Source organism: Mobula birostris, chromosome 13 (genome assembly GCF_030028105.1).
Source record: "Mobula birostris isolate sMobBir1 chromosome 13, sMobBir1.hap1, whole genome shotgun sequence".
Taxonomy (NCBI): Eukaryota; Metazoa; Chordata; class Chondrichthyes; order Myliobatiformes; family Myliobatidae; genus Mobula; species Mobula birostris.
Window position 1 is genome coordinate 54,732,212 of NC_092382.1, and position 18,376 is coordinate 54,750,587.

Here is an 18,376-nt window from a genome sequence, read left to right on the forward strand (position 1 = left end):
GTGATGTTGGGTTGATATGATTTAGCCGATGATGCCTAATTATACTAATCACCCTGCCTGCGTGTTGTCTATATCCATCCTTTCTCTGTGTGTTTGTTTGTCTATCACAGAATCTGAAACACACCACTGCCTTCACTACCAAGCTAGAAATACATTCCAGAAACCGCAACTCTCGGCTTTGTTTTATATTAAACATTTCTCCGCAGACCTCCTTTGAACATTTTCCTCTCTCACCTTAACTGCGTGTCCTCTGTTATACGGTATTTTGATATTGTGAGAAAGATCACAGTTGCCTACCGCATTTATGACTCTTATAGGCCTCTCTATCTCCCCTTGGTAGCTGCCATTCTGGAAAGAATAACACAAGTTCTTGCAAATCCTCCTTATAGATCTCCTCCCTATAAACCTCTTCTTTCCCCTCTCCAAAGCCTTGGCCTCCTTCTTGTAATGGGGTGACTGCAAACTCCAGATGCAACCTAACCAGAGATTGATAAAGCTGTAACATCACTTCCTTTTATGACAATAATGATCCTCTCAGTTCTCCCCTTGGCTCCCACCACTCCGGAAAGAACAATCCAACTTTGTGCAACTCCACCTTCTAGATCTCCTCCTAAAGGTCCTCCTTACAACCTCTTCTATGCCTTTTCCAAATCCTCGACATTCATCTGATATGGAGCGACCGAAACTAAGTGCAATACCCCACGTGCAATCTGACCAGAGTTCTATAGAAAACCAGAGTTTTCCGGTCAAGAGGAACCTACGGGTGGGCTGAGTCTGCGATGTCCCGACAAGCAATAGGTGGGAGAACTGCTGGAGGATGTTTGTTCTGCACCCGGACAGGTGGATACAGTGATCAGCCGAAGTGAACGGCCACTGCACTTCCTCCCTCGAACACAAGGAGCTGGACTCCTGTCGTGGACTGAGAGGTTCATACACAGAGCCAGACGTAAGATCACCCACCTCCCCACCACAGGCCGTGGAGACATCTGTGGGACCACATCGCGATTTCCTCCCCCTATCCAGACAGGTAAATGTGGCAGCCCACACCCCTGTAGCCACGTCCACCTTGACCTTGGCGGAAAGCATCCTGATATCATGGCTTGGTACAGCAAAATACTCCTCCTGTGACTGTGAGAAACTGCAGAGGGTTACGAACACATCTCAGCATGTCACGGAAACCAACCTCCCCTCCGTGGACTCTGTCTTTACTTCCCACTGCCTTGTAGAGCAGCCAGTATAATCACTCACCCCGGACATCCTGTCTCCCCTCTAACCGGACAGAAGATACCAAAGCCTGAAAGCTGACACTGCCAGGCTCATGGACAGTCTGTTATAAGGACAATGATTATGTTTTATAATATCCTTATGCGATAAGAATATCCCTACTATAACTAGATGGACTCGACCTCAATGTACTGGATTAGCATCTTGCACCTTATTGTCCATCTGGCCAGTGATGTAGTGGCATCCGCACTGGACTTCGGGGGAGGAATGATCCTGGATTAGGATCCAACCATCTTCTTCCAAAACAGACACAAATGCTGGAGAAACGCTCTCTCGGTCGACATCTCTCTCATAGGACACGAATATATATATATTTTTTACTTCTTTTATGTCTGTTTTTTTATCTTTAATGTGTTTCTGGGACAGATAAAGGCTGCGATTTACAGCCTGGAGATGGTTTGAGTGATCCAGCGCTTTGCTGGCTCCGAGAAGATTCTGTGACAGGAGCGCGCACTCGGACGACCTCGATGAGAAGAAACTTTGAGTCGTGGCGGGAACCGCTGTTCGACTCCGTATTGCCGTTTAACAAGTTGCCGTCCGATGCGCCACAATATCGTTATTGTTTAACTGCACTGCACTTTATCTCTTTATCTGAGGCAGTTATACTCGATTCTGCGTTCTGTTATTGATTTACCTTGCTCTACCGCAGTGCACAGTGTAGTGTTCTGATTGTTGTGTACGGTATTCAAGACAAGACTGTCACTGTCCCTCGGGACAGGTGTCAACAATAAACCAATCTTGCAAGGTACATCAAGGCGCATTGATCTTCTTGTCTGCCATTGCTGGTTTATTCCAGATTATTTAGAAGCTCGGGATTAATAGACTGTTATCCGCTACCCTCCCAGGTGTTTAAGCACATGTATCCCACTGCCTCACTGCCAGGACTGTGAGTGGTGACAGGAGTGGCTGACGAAACAAAGATCCTTCCTACGACACCTGAGCCAAAACCCCTAAACTTGAACCCCACAAGGGTAGTACACACGCTTCTTCCTGATGTGCTCCTTCCCTTCTCTAGTCTGCAGGTCACCCTTGGACAACGAGTAGCAGATGCTTAACCTACCCCACCCCCTCCACCATGGGAGCATATCCCCAAAAAAGGGAGACAGCATGGTCTCCGTCGTCCATCCATCCTGATTGGTTCATCCTCATTCAATCAGTTTTCTGGTGCCCCACCTTATTTACAATCAAATTCCAGACTTACTACCCCATTAAACATTTAACGACCATGCAGGAAGAGTTCAGTTTGATTTTAGAACAGGTTAAAAGTGAACAAAGGTATGCAAGCCAACAAAATGGTGAAGGCCTGTTTTTATTGACACGCCTGTCATTATTGGTTGGAGAAGGTCAACAGCAGCTCCATGAAACATTCCGGTTTCCACTTGGAATACAATTGTGCAATTCCGATCTCCCTAAGGTGACTTTCAAAATGTACAGGTAAGATTTACCAGGATGCTGCCTGTCCCAACGTTTATAAACAGAGTTTAGAGTTTCAACAATCATGGGCTTTTATTGGAATGTTCGTGGCAGAGGGGAATGTTGATAGAACTTGATAAAATTATGGAGAAATTATCATGTAGACCGGGGTTGCCAACTTTTTTTTTCTCAACAGCCAAAACCATTAAACAAGGAGTCCGTGATCATGCAGGGGATGGGAGGGAGAGTTCAAGAAGAGTGGGGCAAGTTTTTCTGTCGATTTTCCCCAGTAATCAATATCATCCTGTAACCCAAGACTATCCTACCGATGGACATGGCCACCATTTTTATGTTATCTGCAATCTGTTTAGATTGGTTCCCATTGCCATAAAGTTATCTGGAAACATTTGTGCATTATTCTGTGTCTTTACTACATTGACTTTCACAACGTAGATAAATGAGCATAATGTCACACTGAAGTAAAATGGGAACATATGCCTTGTATCAACAGACGCAGAAACAATTACTGAAACAGATAAGAATGTCATGAATGCATCTGTCCTTGCATTCCATCATTGACAACTTACTGGCCTTTGCAGAATGGAAACACCTATGTACTTGAACAAAAAATCCTACAAAAAGTAAAGGATACAACCTAATCAGTCAGCGATAGAGGCCTCCCAGCTATTCTGCACATCTACATGAAGTGCTATGGCAGGAAAGCTGTTCCTGTCAACAGGAACACCTAACATCAAGGACAAGTTCAGAAACAGTTACCACCCTTCAACCATCAGGCTCTTGCACCAAAGGGGATAACTTTACTCAACTTCACCTCCTCCATCAGTGAAATGTTTCCTGAACCAATTGATACATTTTCAAGAGCTCTTCATCTCATGTTTTCAATATTCAGCACATTTTTATTTATTACGATCATCTCTTCATTTTGTATTTACACAGTTTGTTGTCTTCTGCACTCTGGTGAACACCTTAGCTGGGCGGTCTTTCATTGATTTGGTTATGATTGTTATTCTATTGATATGCAAGAAAGTAAATCTCAGGATTGTTTATGGTAACATATATGTGGTTTAATAATAGAATTTACTTTAAAATTGGAAAAAAAATAACTTATTTATCAAAAAGATGTAGGAAATGCAGAAGAAAGACTGTATGGATAATTATGCATTTTTTACTTAGATTACCCCACTGTCCCAGATTCCCCACCACCATCCCCACCCCATCAATACATTGAATGGAATAATATATTCATGACCATAATCCAGTATCTTCTGTATCAACTCTTTTCCATCTTCCTGCTTTCTCTGTTCTGTTTATCTTCTGCACTTAGACAGGACGTACTTACAGGGTGTCTGCCCTATCAGCATCTCACGTATCTGTGGATCAGGGCAATTGATGATGAGAAATGGGTGAAGAAACATGGTTAATTTGCACTCGTAGGCTCATGACCCCCAGCCAGACAGCAGAGAGCTTTCCTCCACTCACCATCATCCACAGAAATCCATCACTTAACACCAAGAGAATCCCCTTCCTTCACACCAAGACCCACATCCTCAAAACACTGCGAGACTTAATTGCTTCCAAATCAGATTATTCATGTTCCTCATTAATCACCAACCAACTTTTCCCTCACCAGAGCAAATCACCTTCCAAAACACTAGAGAACACCCCTCCCTCACGGTTCATGGAAATCTCCCTGTGTGTACACCAGGGGAATCAACTTCCACATCACACCAAGGAATCCTGTTTTCCAAACCTGTGAAGATCCCTCACTCTGCGTACAAGACTACCTTTTCCTCTGTAATCAGACACAAATCTTTGTTGGAACAAACCAACTCACACAAATAGTACCTAAAATAATTCACTAAATTAATCACAATCTGTCAGTGCAGGGATTACACTCGTGTGACATAATGGCTTGTTCAAAATCTTTATTTTTAAATCTGTTGAAATCTGTCACTTTGGAGTGGCTAAGTGGTATTTCAAATCACAGACTTAATATTTTGTTCATAGAGATCGTCTGTGGTGTCCGGGGTCAAATCACTGGATGGACAAAATGTCTGAAATGTGGGTTAGGTACGGCACTGTGCAGAAAATATTGTACACGGTCATTGCCGTCACTGGAGTTCCTGGTGAGTGAGCAGAGCAAGTCATGTTTGGGGTGTCCGTGTGTTAGATGGAGCAAACCTGTTTATAATAATTTTAAAAACTAGATGTAATTTAACTCCTTCTTACGGAATACGTATTCCAATTTCCCTTGACTCGGGAGAAAACAGATCTCTATCTCAAACCAATTATTCAGAAAAAAAAACAAGGGAGTAGTTCCTACTCCCTCAATATAGCATATTCCATAAACCCCCTCCCTGGGAAAAAAAAAACAAGGGAGTATTTCCTACTCCCTTAATATAGGATATTCCATAAGCCCCTCCAGACAGGTAAATTAATTTTCCTACATCAGACTGCCTTTCTCATTGCAATGTATTCTCGTCTCTCAAATAGAGCCACACTTGTCTTCCCCATACCTTCCTGTTTCCTTTATACTTCCAACAAAGGTTCTTTGAGATGAAGCATTAAGTCTGGTTGTCCTTCCCAGTGCTGCCTGTTCTGAAGGGTGTTTCCAGTTTTTTTTTTTTTGTGTGCATTCTCACCCATCTTTCTACACCACAGGAAATCCAAAATTCAAAAGAGTTGGATTCCCATCAATAGCCCACCCATAACTGCATATTGCATTTGCAAATCCAGTAGAACTGTAATTTCCTTTACACAAATTGGGAGATAATTGTCCCTCCAAAATTGAAGGAAACACTTCAACAGGTACACGGATAACCTCCTACTCTGCAAATCAGAGGAACCTAATCTGCTCAAAGTGAAGGGAAAACCATGCCATCACAGACACACTAACAACGGGAAGCGGCCGTTCACCTGCTCCATGTGTGTGAAGAGGCTCATTCAGTTAACCCACCTTGTGATGCTCCGGTGAATTCACAATGAATAGAGGCCACATTTTTGTCCGGAGTGAACAAAGAGTTTTACTCAATCATCCCAGCTGCTGCAACAGCAGCAACTTCACATCAGGGAGGAAGTTCAAATCAGCTCTGTGTTAAATGTTTAACCATCACGGTGACTGAAGGCAGCTGCAGGTCCATGAGGAACTGTTACTGTCAGATTCTGCAGTTCTTGCGGCTGCTCATCGCACCCAGGACTGAACCCTGGTCACTGAGCATTGGAGGAGTCCGTTCTGCTGATGTTAGCCTTAAACTAGACTGATGTTTAATATTGTGGATCTGTGAAAGATAAATCAGTGCTGTATCAAATCCCGTGTTTCAGGTACTTACTCTCTCTACCACACTCACAATGTACACTAGAGAGGCCACTCGGCCCATCTGGTCCCTGCCCATGTTTCATGTTCCATATCAGTATATCAATATCTATCCCTGTCGTTCCCCTCTCACTCTCCCTGTGATGACAGGTTACAACTAGTCACCACCCCGTGGGATAGGAAATTTCCCTTGAATATTATGGAATCATGGAAATTTACAGCACATTACAGACCCTTTGGGTCCATTATTCCGACCATGTAACTTACTCTAGAAACAGCGAGAATTACCCTATCGCATAGGCCTCTATTTTCCTAATCTCCATGTACCTATCTAAGAGTCTCTTAAAAGACCCTATTGTATCCGCCTCGACCACCGTCGCTGGCAGTGCATTCCACACACACACTACTCTTTGTTTAAAAAACTTAGCTCTGAAATCTCATCTGCACCTACTTCCAAGCAGCTTAAAACCATGTCCCTCGTGTTAGCCATTTCAGCACTGGGACAAGCCTCTGGCTATCTACCCGACCAATGCTTCTCATCATCTTATACACCTGCATGAATTTCCTGCATGATTTTCTCCAGACTGAACAAGACAATGAGCTCACTGTGGTTTTGCCATTCCCCAGGGCTCCGGACTAAGGTGGTTAAACTCCTTCTTTCCTGCTCTTTTTAACTTTTTGGGCCATTTTCACTAATTTCAGATGACTGTGCCATCGACAGCTGGGTTGTTGCAATGCACTGCTGAAGTCTGACAGCAGACTAGAGAGTGAATCTTCGATGGACCAGAGTCAGACCCCAAGGGTTGCCAGCCTGAGTCGGGGGTTTGGGATTCCAGAAAGAGATGGGACCGAGAGTTTACAAGGAGGGGGATGAAGAGGAATCAGATCAGCTGGATGTGGCTACAAATGAAAGATCAAAAACACTTGGAAGCTGGTTGATCAAAAAAAAAGTGGTTAATTTGTGCAAAATACTGGTGGAAATCAACAGATCAGGCAGCCAATGTGGAGAGGAACAAATAAACAACGTTTAGGCCGAACCCCTTCAGCATGCATTGGCTGTGTACACCTCTGCTTAGTTGCTGCCTGAACTGCAGAGTTCCTCCAGAATTTTGTGTGAATGTGTCCACATCTCCTGCAACAGCAGAATCTTGTGTTTTATATCTGCATTTGTAAGAACGCTCTACTTTGGCATTAAACATGCGGAACGTTTGCTGATGTTAAGTGTAATGTTTTATGGGAGCTGCATTCTGTGTTAAACGAGCTGCTGAGTTTTCTACACACAAAAACTGAGGTATGTACTTCAACCGGTGCTTGCAGAAACTTTCAATGGCACCCTGATTAGCTTGAAAGCTCTGCGTAGCACTTTCCGCCGTCGCTGAAGCACCGATCGAATGCGCAGGCGTCAGGGTTGCAGCTGGTCCCGAATATCACGCATGCGCAGTACACAAAAGGCCTCGGATATCGCTGCCGGTAACTGTTTCTCCGTGCGCCCGTTTTCACTACCGACTGAGGGGCAATTGCTGTGGCTCCCGGAAACTGTGCCCCGCAATCTCGGGACAGTCCTGCTCTCTTCCCTCTCTCTCATCCCCACGATTCCTGCACGGACCCCGGGGAGCTTCCGGCTGATGAGGGAATGGGAACCGATGGATCTCTCAGACAGAGCCGAGCTCCAGCTATCTAAATGCAAGGATTAGGAATTTGGAGAAAGGGAACAAAATCTTTTCCATCAGCTGTTGAGAAAATCACCTTTGTTCTGCCTCCAGTCACTAACGAGAGGAAATCTGCAGAGAGGGCACAGTTTTGAGGTGCTTGGAAGCAGGTACGAAGGAGATGTCAGGGGTGTTGTGTTCTTTATACGTACCGTGGGTTACTAATAACAAACATATTCTGGCAGAATTGAACTTTTATTTGACAGCAACAAAACCACGTTTTACACTGCCATGCTTCTCGATCATTCTCTCATTTCTGCTCATGTTAGGAACTGTGTCCAGTCACGTCCTGACACGTGATATCATCTCAAGAGGTAAGTTTTTTACGCAGAGTGGTGAGTGCGTGGAGTGGGCTGCCGGCCACTGTGATGAAGCCGGATGCAATAGGGTCTTTTAAGAGGCTCCTGGATAGGTACATGGCACATAGAAAAATAGAGGGCTATGGGGAACTCTTGGTAATTTCTAAAGTAAGTAATGTTCGGCACAACATTGTGGGCTGAAGGGCCTGTATTGTGCTGTATTGTATTGTGTTGTATAAATGGGGAAGTCACTTACCCATGACCTCTGGTTGTCGTCCCACCCAACATCAGTGGAAAAAACTGCTTGCATTTACCCTATCTATACCCTCCTACTTCTGTATACTTCCAACAAATCCTCAAAGCAATGTATAACTTCCTTGTTTATGCTTAGAGCCTTTTTCAGGTGTATAAGATGATGAGGGACATTGATCGTGTGGACAGCCAGAGGCTTTTTCCAGGGCTGAAATGGCTCACATGAGGGGCATAGTTTTGAGCTGCTTGGAAATAGATACCGAAGGGATGGCAGGGGTAAGGTTTTTACACAGAGAGTGATGGGTGTGTGGAATGCACTGCCAGCAGTGGTGGTCGAGGCAGATACAATAGGGTCGTTTAACAGCCTGTTAGATAGGTACATGGAGCTTAGAAAAATAGAGGTCTGTGTGCTAGGGAAATTCTAGGCAGTTTCTAGGTAAGTTTCATGGTTGGCAAAACATTGGGCTGAATGGCCTGGAATATGCTGTAGATTTCTATGTTCTATGTTGAACAGTGAAATAACTGGCTATCCTACAATCCTCTGATAACTCTCCCGGCACAAAGGATGATTTAATTATCTCTGCTAGGGCCCTGACGATTTCTGCACTTGCCTCCTGTAGGGTCCGAGGGAGCACCTTGTCATGCCCTGGAGATTTATCCACCCTAATCTGCCTCAGGATAGCAAACATCTCCTCTTCATTAATCTGTACAGGGTCCATGATTTTAATGCCGCTTTTCCACACCCTCACTGACACTGTGTCCATCTCCTGAGTAAATAAGATGAAAAAAATATTTAAGATCTCCCCCATCTGCTTTGGTTCCATACGTGGATTGCCATTCCAGTCTTCCAGAGGACCAACTTTGTGCCTTGCAATCCTTTTGCTCTCAATCTATCTCTAGAATCCGTGAGGCTTATCCTTCATCTTTTCTGTGAGGGCAATCTCATGCTTTCTTTTAGCCATCCTGATTTATTTCTTCCTTGTTCTCTTGCATTTCTTATACTCCATAAGAATCTACCTGCCTATCCCTGTTATGCAACTCCATTTTGTGCTTCACCAGGTTCTCAATATCTCTTGAAAACCAAGAGATACAGTTTCCAACTTTACCTTTTATTCTGACAAGCACATACCCACCTTGTACTTTCAAAATTTTGCTTTGAAGGCCTCCCATTTACCAAGCACACCTTTGCCATAAAGCAGCCTGTCACAATCCACAGTTGCCAGATCCTAGTGTCATAATTCCAGTGTTGTTCCACGCCGTGAACACATCCGCCTTTCCTACGCTGCTCCCTGTATTGAAATATACAGGGCTCAGCATATTCACTGCGCCATGCTCAACGTTTTCATTCCTGACTTTGTCTGAGGACTGAACAACATCTGTCTCCACAACCCCTCTACTATCTGTTCTGTTATTCAGGCTCCCATTCCCCCTGCAACTTTAATTTAAATAACCCCTTCCCCCAGCTCCCACCATGCCACTCCATCACCCCTTTGTGCTTCTTCTCCCAGGTCAATAAAAAGGAGGTGCATACCAGGTACAGGCAGATAGGAACAAATAGAAATACAGGAAATTCAAGTTAAAATAAAAGAAGGCATGAGGTTGCCCCAGCAGACAAGATTTAGGAGACTCCTCAGGGATTCTGCAGACATGTTAAGAGCAAAATGATTGCAAGGGGAAAGTTAATCCGCTGGAAGATCAGAATGATAATCCATATGAGGAGACCAAGTAGATGGGGGAGATAGTTTTTTTGCATCCGTATTTGCACAGGAGTTGGACACAGTCTATAGAAGTGAGGCAAAGCAGCATCAACTTCATGGACCCTGTACAGATTACAGAGGTGGAGGTGTTTGCTGTCTTAAGGCACATTACCGTGGATAAATCCCCAGGGCCTGACAGGTTGTTCCCTAGGACTCTGCGGAAGACAAGTGCAGAAATTGTCGAGGCCCAAGCACAGATATATAAATCAACCTTAGTGACAGGTGAGGTACTGGAGGATTGGAGGACAGCCAATGTTGTTCTGCTGTTCAAGAAAGGCTCTAAAAATAAACTAAGAAATTGTACTTTGGTGAGCTTGACATCAGTAGGGGAAGGTTATTGAAATGTATGTGCAGGAACCAGATATATAAGTATTTGGATAGATGTGGACTGATTAAGGATAGACAGCATGGCGTTGTGCACGGTAGGTCATGTCTAACCAATCTTATAGAGTCTCTCGAGGTAGTTATCAGGAAAGCGGACGAAGGCAAGGCAGTGGATGTTGTCCACATGGACCTTAGCAAGGCACTTGACAGAGTCTCATATGGGAGGTTGGTCAAGAAGGTTCAGTCACTCAGCATTCAAGATGAGATAGTAAATTGAATGAGACACTGTCTTTGGGAGAAGCCAGACTGTGGTAGCAGATGGTTGCCTCTCTGACCGGAGGCCTGTGACTAGTGGTGTGCCTCAGGGATCAGTGCTGGATCTGTTGTTGTTTGTCATCCATATCAGTAATCTGGATGATAACATGGTTAGCTGGATCAGCAAAGTTGTGGCTGACTCCGAGATTGGTGGTGCAGTGGACAGTGAGGAAGACTATCATGGCTTGCAGTGCGATCTGGACCAGCAGTGGACAGTGAGGAAGACTATCATGGCTTGCAGTGCGATCTGGACCAGCTGGGAAAATGGTTTGAGAAATGGAAAATGGAATTGAACGGAGACAAGTGTGAGGTGTTGCACTTTGGTAGGACCTACCAAGGGAGGACTTTCACAGTGACTGTTCAGGCATGGAGGAGTGTTGTAGAAGAAAGGGATCTGGAATACACGTCCTTAATTCACTGAAAGTGGTGTCACAGTTAGATACGGACAGAAAGAAAGATTTCAGCCCATTGGCCTTCATGAACCAAAGTAGTGACAATGATAGATCTTTATACTTTATACTTTATCCTTCATTGTTGCCAAACAATTGGAACTAGAACGAACAATCATCACAGCGATATTTGATTCTGTGCTTCACACTCCCTGGATTACACATATTAAATATTAAAAATAGTTAAAATTAGTAAATACTAAAAATTTAAATTATAAATCATAAATAGAAAATAGAAAAATGGGAAGTAAGGTAGTACAAAAAAAACGAGAGGCAGGTCCGGATATTTGGAGGGTACGGCCCAGATTCGGGTCAGGATCCGTTCAGCAGTCGTATCACAGTTGGAAAAGAGCTGTTCCCAAATCTGGCCATACGAGTCTTCAAGCTCCTGAACCTTCTCCCGGAGGGAAGAGGGACGAAAAGTGTGTTGGCTGGGTGGGTCGTGTCCTTGATTATCCCGGCAGCACTGCTCCGGCAGTGTGCGGTGTAAAGTGAGTCCAAGGACGGAAGATTGGTTTGTGTGATGCGCTGCGCCGTGTTCACGATCTTCTGCAGCTTCTTCCGGTCTTATGGATGTTATGTTGACTTGTAGAAGACATTGGTGAGGCCTAATTTGGAGTCTTGTTTGCAGTTGTGGTCACCTACCTACAGGAAAGATGTAAAAGAGGTTGAAAGAGTTCTGAGAAAATTCACAAGGATGCTGCCAGGTCTGGAGGACTTGGGTTATTGGGAAGGATTGAACAGATCAGGACTTTATTGCTTGGAATGTGGAAGATTGAGGGGAGATTTGATTGTGATAGAGGGGCATAGATAGGGTAAATGCAAGCTGGCTTTCTCCACTGGGATTGGGTGGGGCTACAACCAGAAGCCATGGGTTAAGTGTGAAAGGTGAAACGGTAGGGGAACATGAGGGGAAACTTCTTCACACAGACCGTCATCCAGGTGTGGAATGAGCAGCCAGCACACCTGGTGCCTGCAAGCTCAAGTTGAACATTTCAGAGGTTTGTACAGGTACCTGGATGGTAGGGGTATGGCAGTAGAAAGTTTAAGTAGCTCGGCACCAACCAGATGGGCCAAAGGGCCTGTTTCTGTATTGTATTATTCTATGACTGTGACAAGAACCTGAAATAATACAAAAACTCACTTTAAGTCCTTTTACCAGCTGTGCGGACCAACCATTCATCTCAGCAGGAATTGTTTATATGGTGTTAAAACTGTGGCACTTTAAGTTGGTAATACATGAAAGAAAATTCCAGCTGCACGTTAACAAAGGCTATTCGTGTGAGAGTGTTTCGGTTACTGTGGGGCCAGGCACCCATGTAGCTCAGTGGGAACAGGGAATAATACCAATGGAGAGAGTCAAACTGAGCCAGGTCACAGATTGGGGAGGGTAGAAACATAGAAAAAAAACTACCCCATAACACGGGCTCCCTGGCCCACAAAGCTGTGCCGAATATGGCCATACCTGAGAAATTACCTCTAATTTTCTGAGCTCCATATACCTGTGCAGGGGTCTCTTAAAAGGCCCTATTGTATCCACCTCTGCCACCGTTGCCGGCAGCCCATTCCACACACTCAGCACTCTCTGCGTAAAAAAACATACCCCTCACATCTCCTCTGAACCCATTCTCATAGAGACAGAAAGAACATCAGAGAATTTGATGATCATTCCAGATACCAGCACTGTGCCCAGTTAGAAGATGATTTCTCTCTCCAACTTGGGTTGAACCTCACTGTAACAGTGTGATGTCAGATCACACCTTGACAACCCAAGTGATCTCATCTGAACTGTTGTCCTACACCCACTGATAGATTTTGTAAATCTTTTTACAGGTTAAAAGTGACAAGGAATTTGTCTATGGGAATCTCGAACATAACACGCCTGATTTGCTGTCTTGGTCCAGATATTTAACAAGTGGAGCAAGGGATTCACTCAATCATCCTTCCTGCTCAGACTGTGGGGAGGGATTCACTCGATCATCTGACCGACTGGCACGCCCGTCATTTCACAGGGGGGAACCCGTTCATCTGCTCAGACAGTGGGAATGGATTCAGTTGGTCATTTCAACTGAAGGTACATCAGCAAGTTCACACTGGGACAAGGACATTCACCTGTTCTGTGTGTGAGAAGGGATTCAGTCGGTCTTCCCACCTGTGGACACACCAGTCAGTTCATACTGGGCAGAGGCTGGTCATCTGCTGAATTTGTGGGGAAAGATTCACTCGGTCATCTGACCTAATGGCTCACCAGCGAGTTCACACTGGAGAGCAGCTGTTCACCTGCTCAGACTGTGGGAAGGGATTCACTCGGTCATCCACCCTACTGAGACACCAGTCAGTTCACACCGGGGAGCGGCCATTCACCTGCTCAGACTGTGGGAAGGGATTCACTTGCTCATCTAAACTGAAGGTACATCAGAGAGTTCACACTGGAGAGAGGCCATTCACCTGCTCAGACTGTGGGAAGGGATTCAGTTTGTCATCTCAACTGAAGATACATCAGCGATTTCACACTGGGGAGCGACCGTTCACCTGCTCGGACTGTGGGAAGGGATTCACTTCGTCATCTGAACTGAAGGGACATCAGCGATTTCACACCGGTGAGAAGCCGTTCACCTGCTCAGACTGTGGGAAGGGATTCACTCGATCATCTGACCTACTGGTACACACGTCAGTTCATACTGGGGAGAGGCCGTTCAAATGCTCAGACTGTGGGAAGGGATTCACTCAGTCATCTAAACTGAAGGTACATCAGAGAGTTCACACTGGGGAGAGGCCATTCACCTGCTCAGTGTGTGGGAAGGGATTTGCTCGGTCATGTCAACTGAAGGCACATCAGAGAGTTCACACCGGGGAGTGGCCGTTCACCTGCTCAGACTGTGGGAAGGGATTCACTTACTCATCTCATCTGAAGGAACATCAGCGAGTTCACACTGGGGAGAGGCCGTTCACCTGCTCATACTGTGGGAAGGGATTCAGTCGGTCATCCCACCTACTTGTACACAAGTCAGTTCACACTGGGGAGAGGCCGTTCACCTGCTCAGTGTGTGGGAAGGGATTCACTCAGTCATCTCAACTGAAGGGACACCAGTCAGTTCACACTGGGGAGAGGCCGTTTACCTGCTCAGACTGTGGGAAAGGATTCACTCGGTCATTCCACCTACTGAGACACCAGCGACTTCACACTGGGGAGAGGCTGTTCACCTGCTCAGACTTTGGGAAGAGATTCTCTCAGCCAAATCAACCAAATGTGCATGACTGCGTTCACACTGGGGAGAGGCCGTTCCCCTGCTGTGAATGTGGGAAAGGATTCACTCAGTCATCTCACTTTATGTAACTCTCCCTTCAGCTAGCAGCTTAATATAGGGGGTGATAGCCCCCCAGCCCAGCCAAACTTAAGAAATCTCGTTTGGGTGGATGCTGCGTGATGTCTCCTCTGTTACAAATCGGTACCATGAAATAACAAATGGTAAACAATATCTGATTAAATGATTGAACTTTATAATTCTTACTTTGACTGAGGCTGAGGAACTGGTGTAGGGGTCAGGGTTTCAGATTTCAGGATCATTGGGATCTCTTCTGGGGCAGGTGGGACCTGTACAAGAGAGACGGGTTACACCTGAACTACAAGGGGACCGGTATCCTTATGGGGAGGTTTGTTAGTGCTATTGGGGAGGGTTTAAGCTCGATTTGCAGGGGGATGGGAACCAGAGTGCCAGAGCAGATAGTGGAGCGGGGGTGAAAATAAATGATGTTAAAAGCTCATGCAAAGCCACAATTAGAAGGGTTGTGAATGGTGGAAATAATCTCCTGAGGTGTGTCTATTTCAATGCAAGGAGTATTGTGTGGAAGGCAGACGAGCTGAGGGCGTGGATTGACACATGGAATGACGACATTATAGCCATTAGTGAAACTTGGCTGCAGGAGGGATAGGACTGGCAGCTTAATGTTCCAGGGTTCTGATGTTTCAGACGTGATAGAGGCAGAGGAATGAAAGGTGGTGGGGGGTGCAGGTGGTAGCATTGCTAGTCAGGGAAATGTTACAGCAGTGCTCAGGCAGGACAGATTAGAGGGCTTGTCTATTGAGGCCATATGGGTGGAGCTGGGAAACAAGAAAGGTATGGCCACATAAATGGGGTTGTATTATAGACCACCCAATAGTCAACGAGAATTGGAGGAGCATATCTGCAGAGAGATAGACAACTGCAGGAAGCAAAAATTAGTGATAGTAGGGGATTTTAATTTTCCACATACTGATTGGGTCTCCCATACTGTTAAAGGTCTAGACAGGTTAGAGCTTGTAATATGTGTTCTGGAAAGTTTTCTAAATCAATATATGGAGGTACCAACTAGAGAGGATGCAATATTAGATCTCCCATTCGGAAATGAGTTAGGACTGGCGACGGAAGTGTGTAGGGGAGCACTTTGGTTCCAGTGATCATAACACCATTAGTTTCAACTTGATCATGGATAACGATAGATCTGGTACTCGGTTTGAGGTTCTAAACTGGAAAAAGGCGAAATTTGAAGAAATGAGAAAGGATCCAAAAAGCATGGATTGGGACAGTTTGTTCTCTGGCAAGGATGTGATTGGTAAGTGGGAAGCCTTCAAAGGAGAAATTTTTGAGAGTGCAGAGTTTATATGTTCCTGTCAGGATTAAAGGCAAAGTGAATAGGAATAAGGAACCTTGGTTCTCAAGGGATATTGGAGCTCTGATAAAGAAGAAGAGAGAGTTGTATGACACGTATAGGAAACAGGGAGCAAATAAGGTGCTAGAGGAGTATAAAAAGTGCAAAACAAAACTAAGAAAGAAATCAGGAGGGCTAAAAGAAGACATGAGGTTGCCTTGGCAGTCAAGCTGAAGGATAATCCAAAGAGCTTTTACAGGTATATTAAGAGTGAAAGGATTGTAAGGGATAAAATTGGTCCTCTTGAAGATCAGAGTAGTCGGCTATGTGTGAAGCCAAAAGAAATGGGGGAGATCTTAAATGGGTTTTTTGCGTCTGTATTTACTAAGAAAACTGGCATGAAGTCTATCGAATTAAGGGAAACAAGTAGTGAGATCATGGAAACTGTACAGATTGAAAAGGAGGAGGTGCTTGCTATCTTGAGGCAAATTAGAGTGGATAAATCCCCAGAACCTGACAGGGTGTTCCCTCTGATCTTGAAGGAGACTAGTGTTGAAATTGCAGGGGCCCTGGCAGATATATTTAAAATGTCGGTATCTACGGGTGAGGTGCCGGAGGATTGGAGGATGGCTCATGTTGTTCTGTTGTTTAAAAAAGGATCTAAAAGTAATCTGGAAAATTATAGGCCGGTAAGTTTGACGACAGTAGTAGGTAAGTTATTGGAAGGAGTACTAAAAGATAGGATCTACAAGTATTTGGATAGACAGGGACTTATTAGGGAGAGTCAACATGGCTTTGTGTGTGGTAGGTCATGTTTAACCAATCTGTTAGAGTTTTTCGAGGAGGTTACCAGGAAAGTGGATGAAGGGAAGGCAGTGGGTATTGTGTACATGGACTCCAGTAAGGCCTTTGACAAGATCCCACATGGGAGGTTAGTTAGGAAAATTCAGTCGCTAGGTATACATGGAGAGGTGGTAAATTGGATTAGACATTAGCTCAATGGAAGAAGCCAGAGAGTGGTAGGAGAGGATTGCTTCTCTGAGTGGAGGCCTGTGACTTGTGGTGTGCCACAGGGATCAGTGCTGGGTCCATTGTTATTTCTCATCTATATCAATGATCTGGATGATAATGTGCTAAATTGGTCCAGGTGCAGGTCAGTAGGACTAGGCAGAAAAATGGTTCGGCAGAGCCAAGAAGGGCCAAAAGGCCTGATTCTGTGTGGTAGTGTTCTATGGTTCTATATGGTTAGTGAAGTAAACAAAAAAAAAGGGCCCACTCTCTCCATTCGCATCTTCTCATCTCTCCACAACAAAAGACCACGAAAATCCCTCTTCCAGACTCACAAGAAAGAACATTTCTCTCATTGGATGACCCCGCACTCCAAGACCCTGTTATCTCCAGTCATAACCTAAACATTGCTGCTACAGAGAAACCATTACCTCAGCAGTGAAACACTGCACAGAGGCCGTTACATTAGCAGTGGAACCTTACAGTATGTTACACTTGTGACACACTGCCGGGTTCACACTGGGGAGAAAGTTTCAATAAGCTGCATGCTGAATATTTGTCCATCACAGTTGCTGAATGCAATTTCGAGAGTGACTGTTGGTGCTGAACTCTGCAATTATTGCTCATGCTCACCACATCCAGTTCTGCACCCTGGTCACTGGGCATGGGAGGAGTTTCTTCTGCTGCATATTCACCTTTAGTGGAACTGGAGTTTAATATTCTGGATCTGAGACAAATAAATCAGTTTATTTTAAACTCTGTCTCTGGTACTTGGTGAATTTATAACACACCTAGTGTACAGTAGAGAATCAACTCAGGCCAGCTGGACCCTGCCAGTGATTCAGTTCCATGACGGTCAATTTAAATCCTGCCCTGTTGTTCATCTCTCGCTCTCCCTGTGCTTATGGGTTCCGAACAGTCACCACTCTGTGGGTGAAGAGGTTTCCCTTGAATTTTCTGCAGACAGAAGAAGCCGAGCTGACTGCAGTTCTGTCTGAGATGTTCTTCGCCCTGAAATCTCTGGGCTGAGGAAGAATGACATTGGTCGTTAACCTCCGTAATGACGACTCATTTCCACATTGTGGGTCATTTTTCCTGCTTCTACAGGGTTGTTAGAAAACACCACTGTCCTCTAAAGACTGAAAGCAGAATGGGAAACCATCCGTTGGATGTTCAATGAAACAGGGTCAGAAACCAGAGGCAGGTCTGCACAGGGCAGAGTTTGGGGATCTTGACGACGGTCGGGGTAAGAACGTGTGATGAGGAGAAGGGAATCAGCAGCGGGGCGTGGCAGCGCATGACAGAGTAACAACATTTGGAAGCTGATTGACAGAGAAAATCTTTCAGTTGTCTGACTGATCACACAAACAATGCCTGTGGTGAGGTGCTCCACTGGTTGAGGAACGTGTGTGTGGAGAATGGTTTTATCTGTTGAGGGAGTTGTTCCTGCTTGTTTATCCTGTAATATTATATCCGGATGGTTATTATGGATTGTCCTATCTGAAATAATGTATTGATTATCATATAATTTGTAATATTTTGACTCTGAACTGGATCAGGCTTGAAATGTGATGCCTTTATGAAGCGATGGAGGGCCTTCATG

At 44.9% G+C, this 18,376-nt stretch overlaps 1 protein-coding gene across 2 annotated transcripts; it reads left to right on the forward strand.

Annotated features, from left to right (window-relative positions):
• The first annotated feature begins 7,479 nt into the window (after nucleotides 1-7,479).
• Nucleotides 7,480-15,131, forward strand: LOC140207620 (uncharacterized). Of its 2 annotated transcripts, none has more exons than XM_072276165.1 (2): nucleotides 7,480-7,501; nucleotides 12,970-15,131. In XM_072276165.1, exon 2 carries the CDS (start codon nucleotides 13,376-13,378, stop codon nucleotides 14,471-14,473), a length of 1,098 nt encoding a protein of 365 aa, XP_072132266.1. In that variant the 5' UTR covers nucleotides 7,480-7,501; nucleotides 12,970-13,375; the 3' UTR covers nucleotides 14,474-15,131. The 2 variants fall into 2 exon arrangements, with proteins under 2 accessions (XP_072132266.1, XP_072132267.1); XM_072276166.1 differs by lacking the exon at nucleotides 7,480-7,501 and adding an exon at nucleotides 7,818-7,850.
• Nucleotides 15,132-18,376: the final 3,245 nt, after the last annotated feature.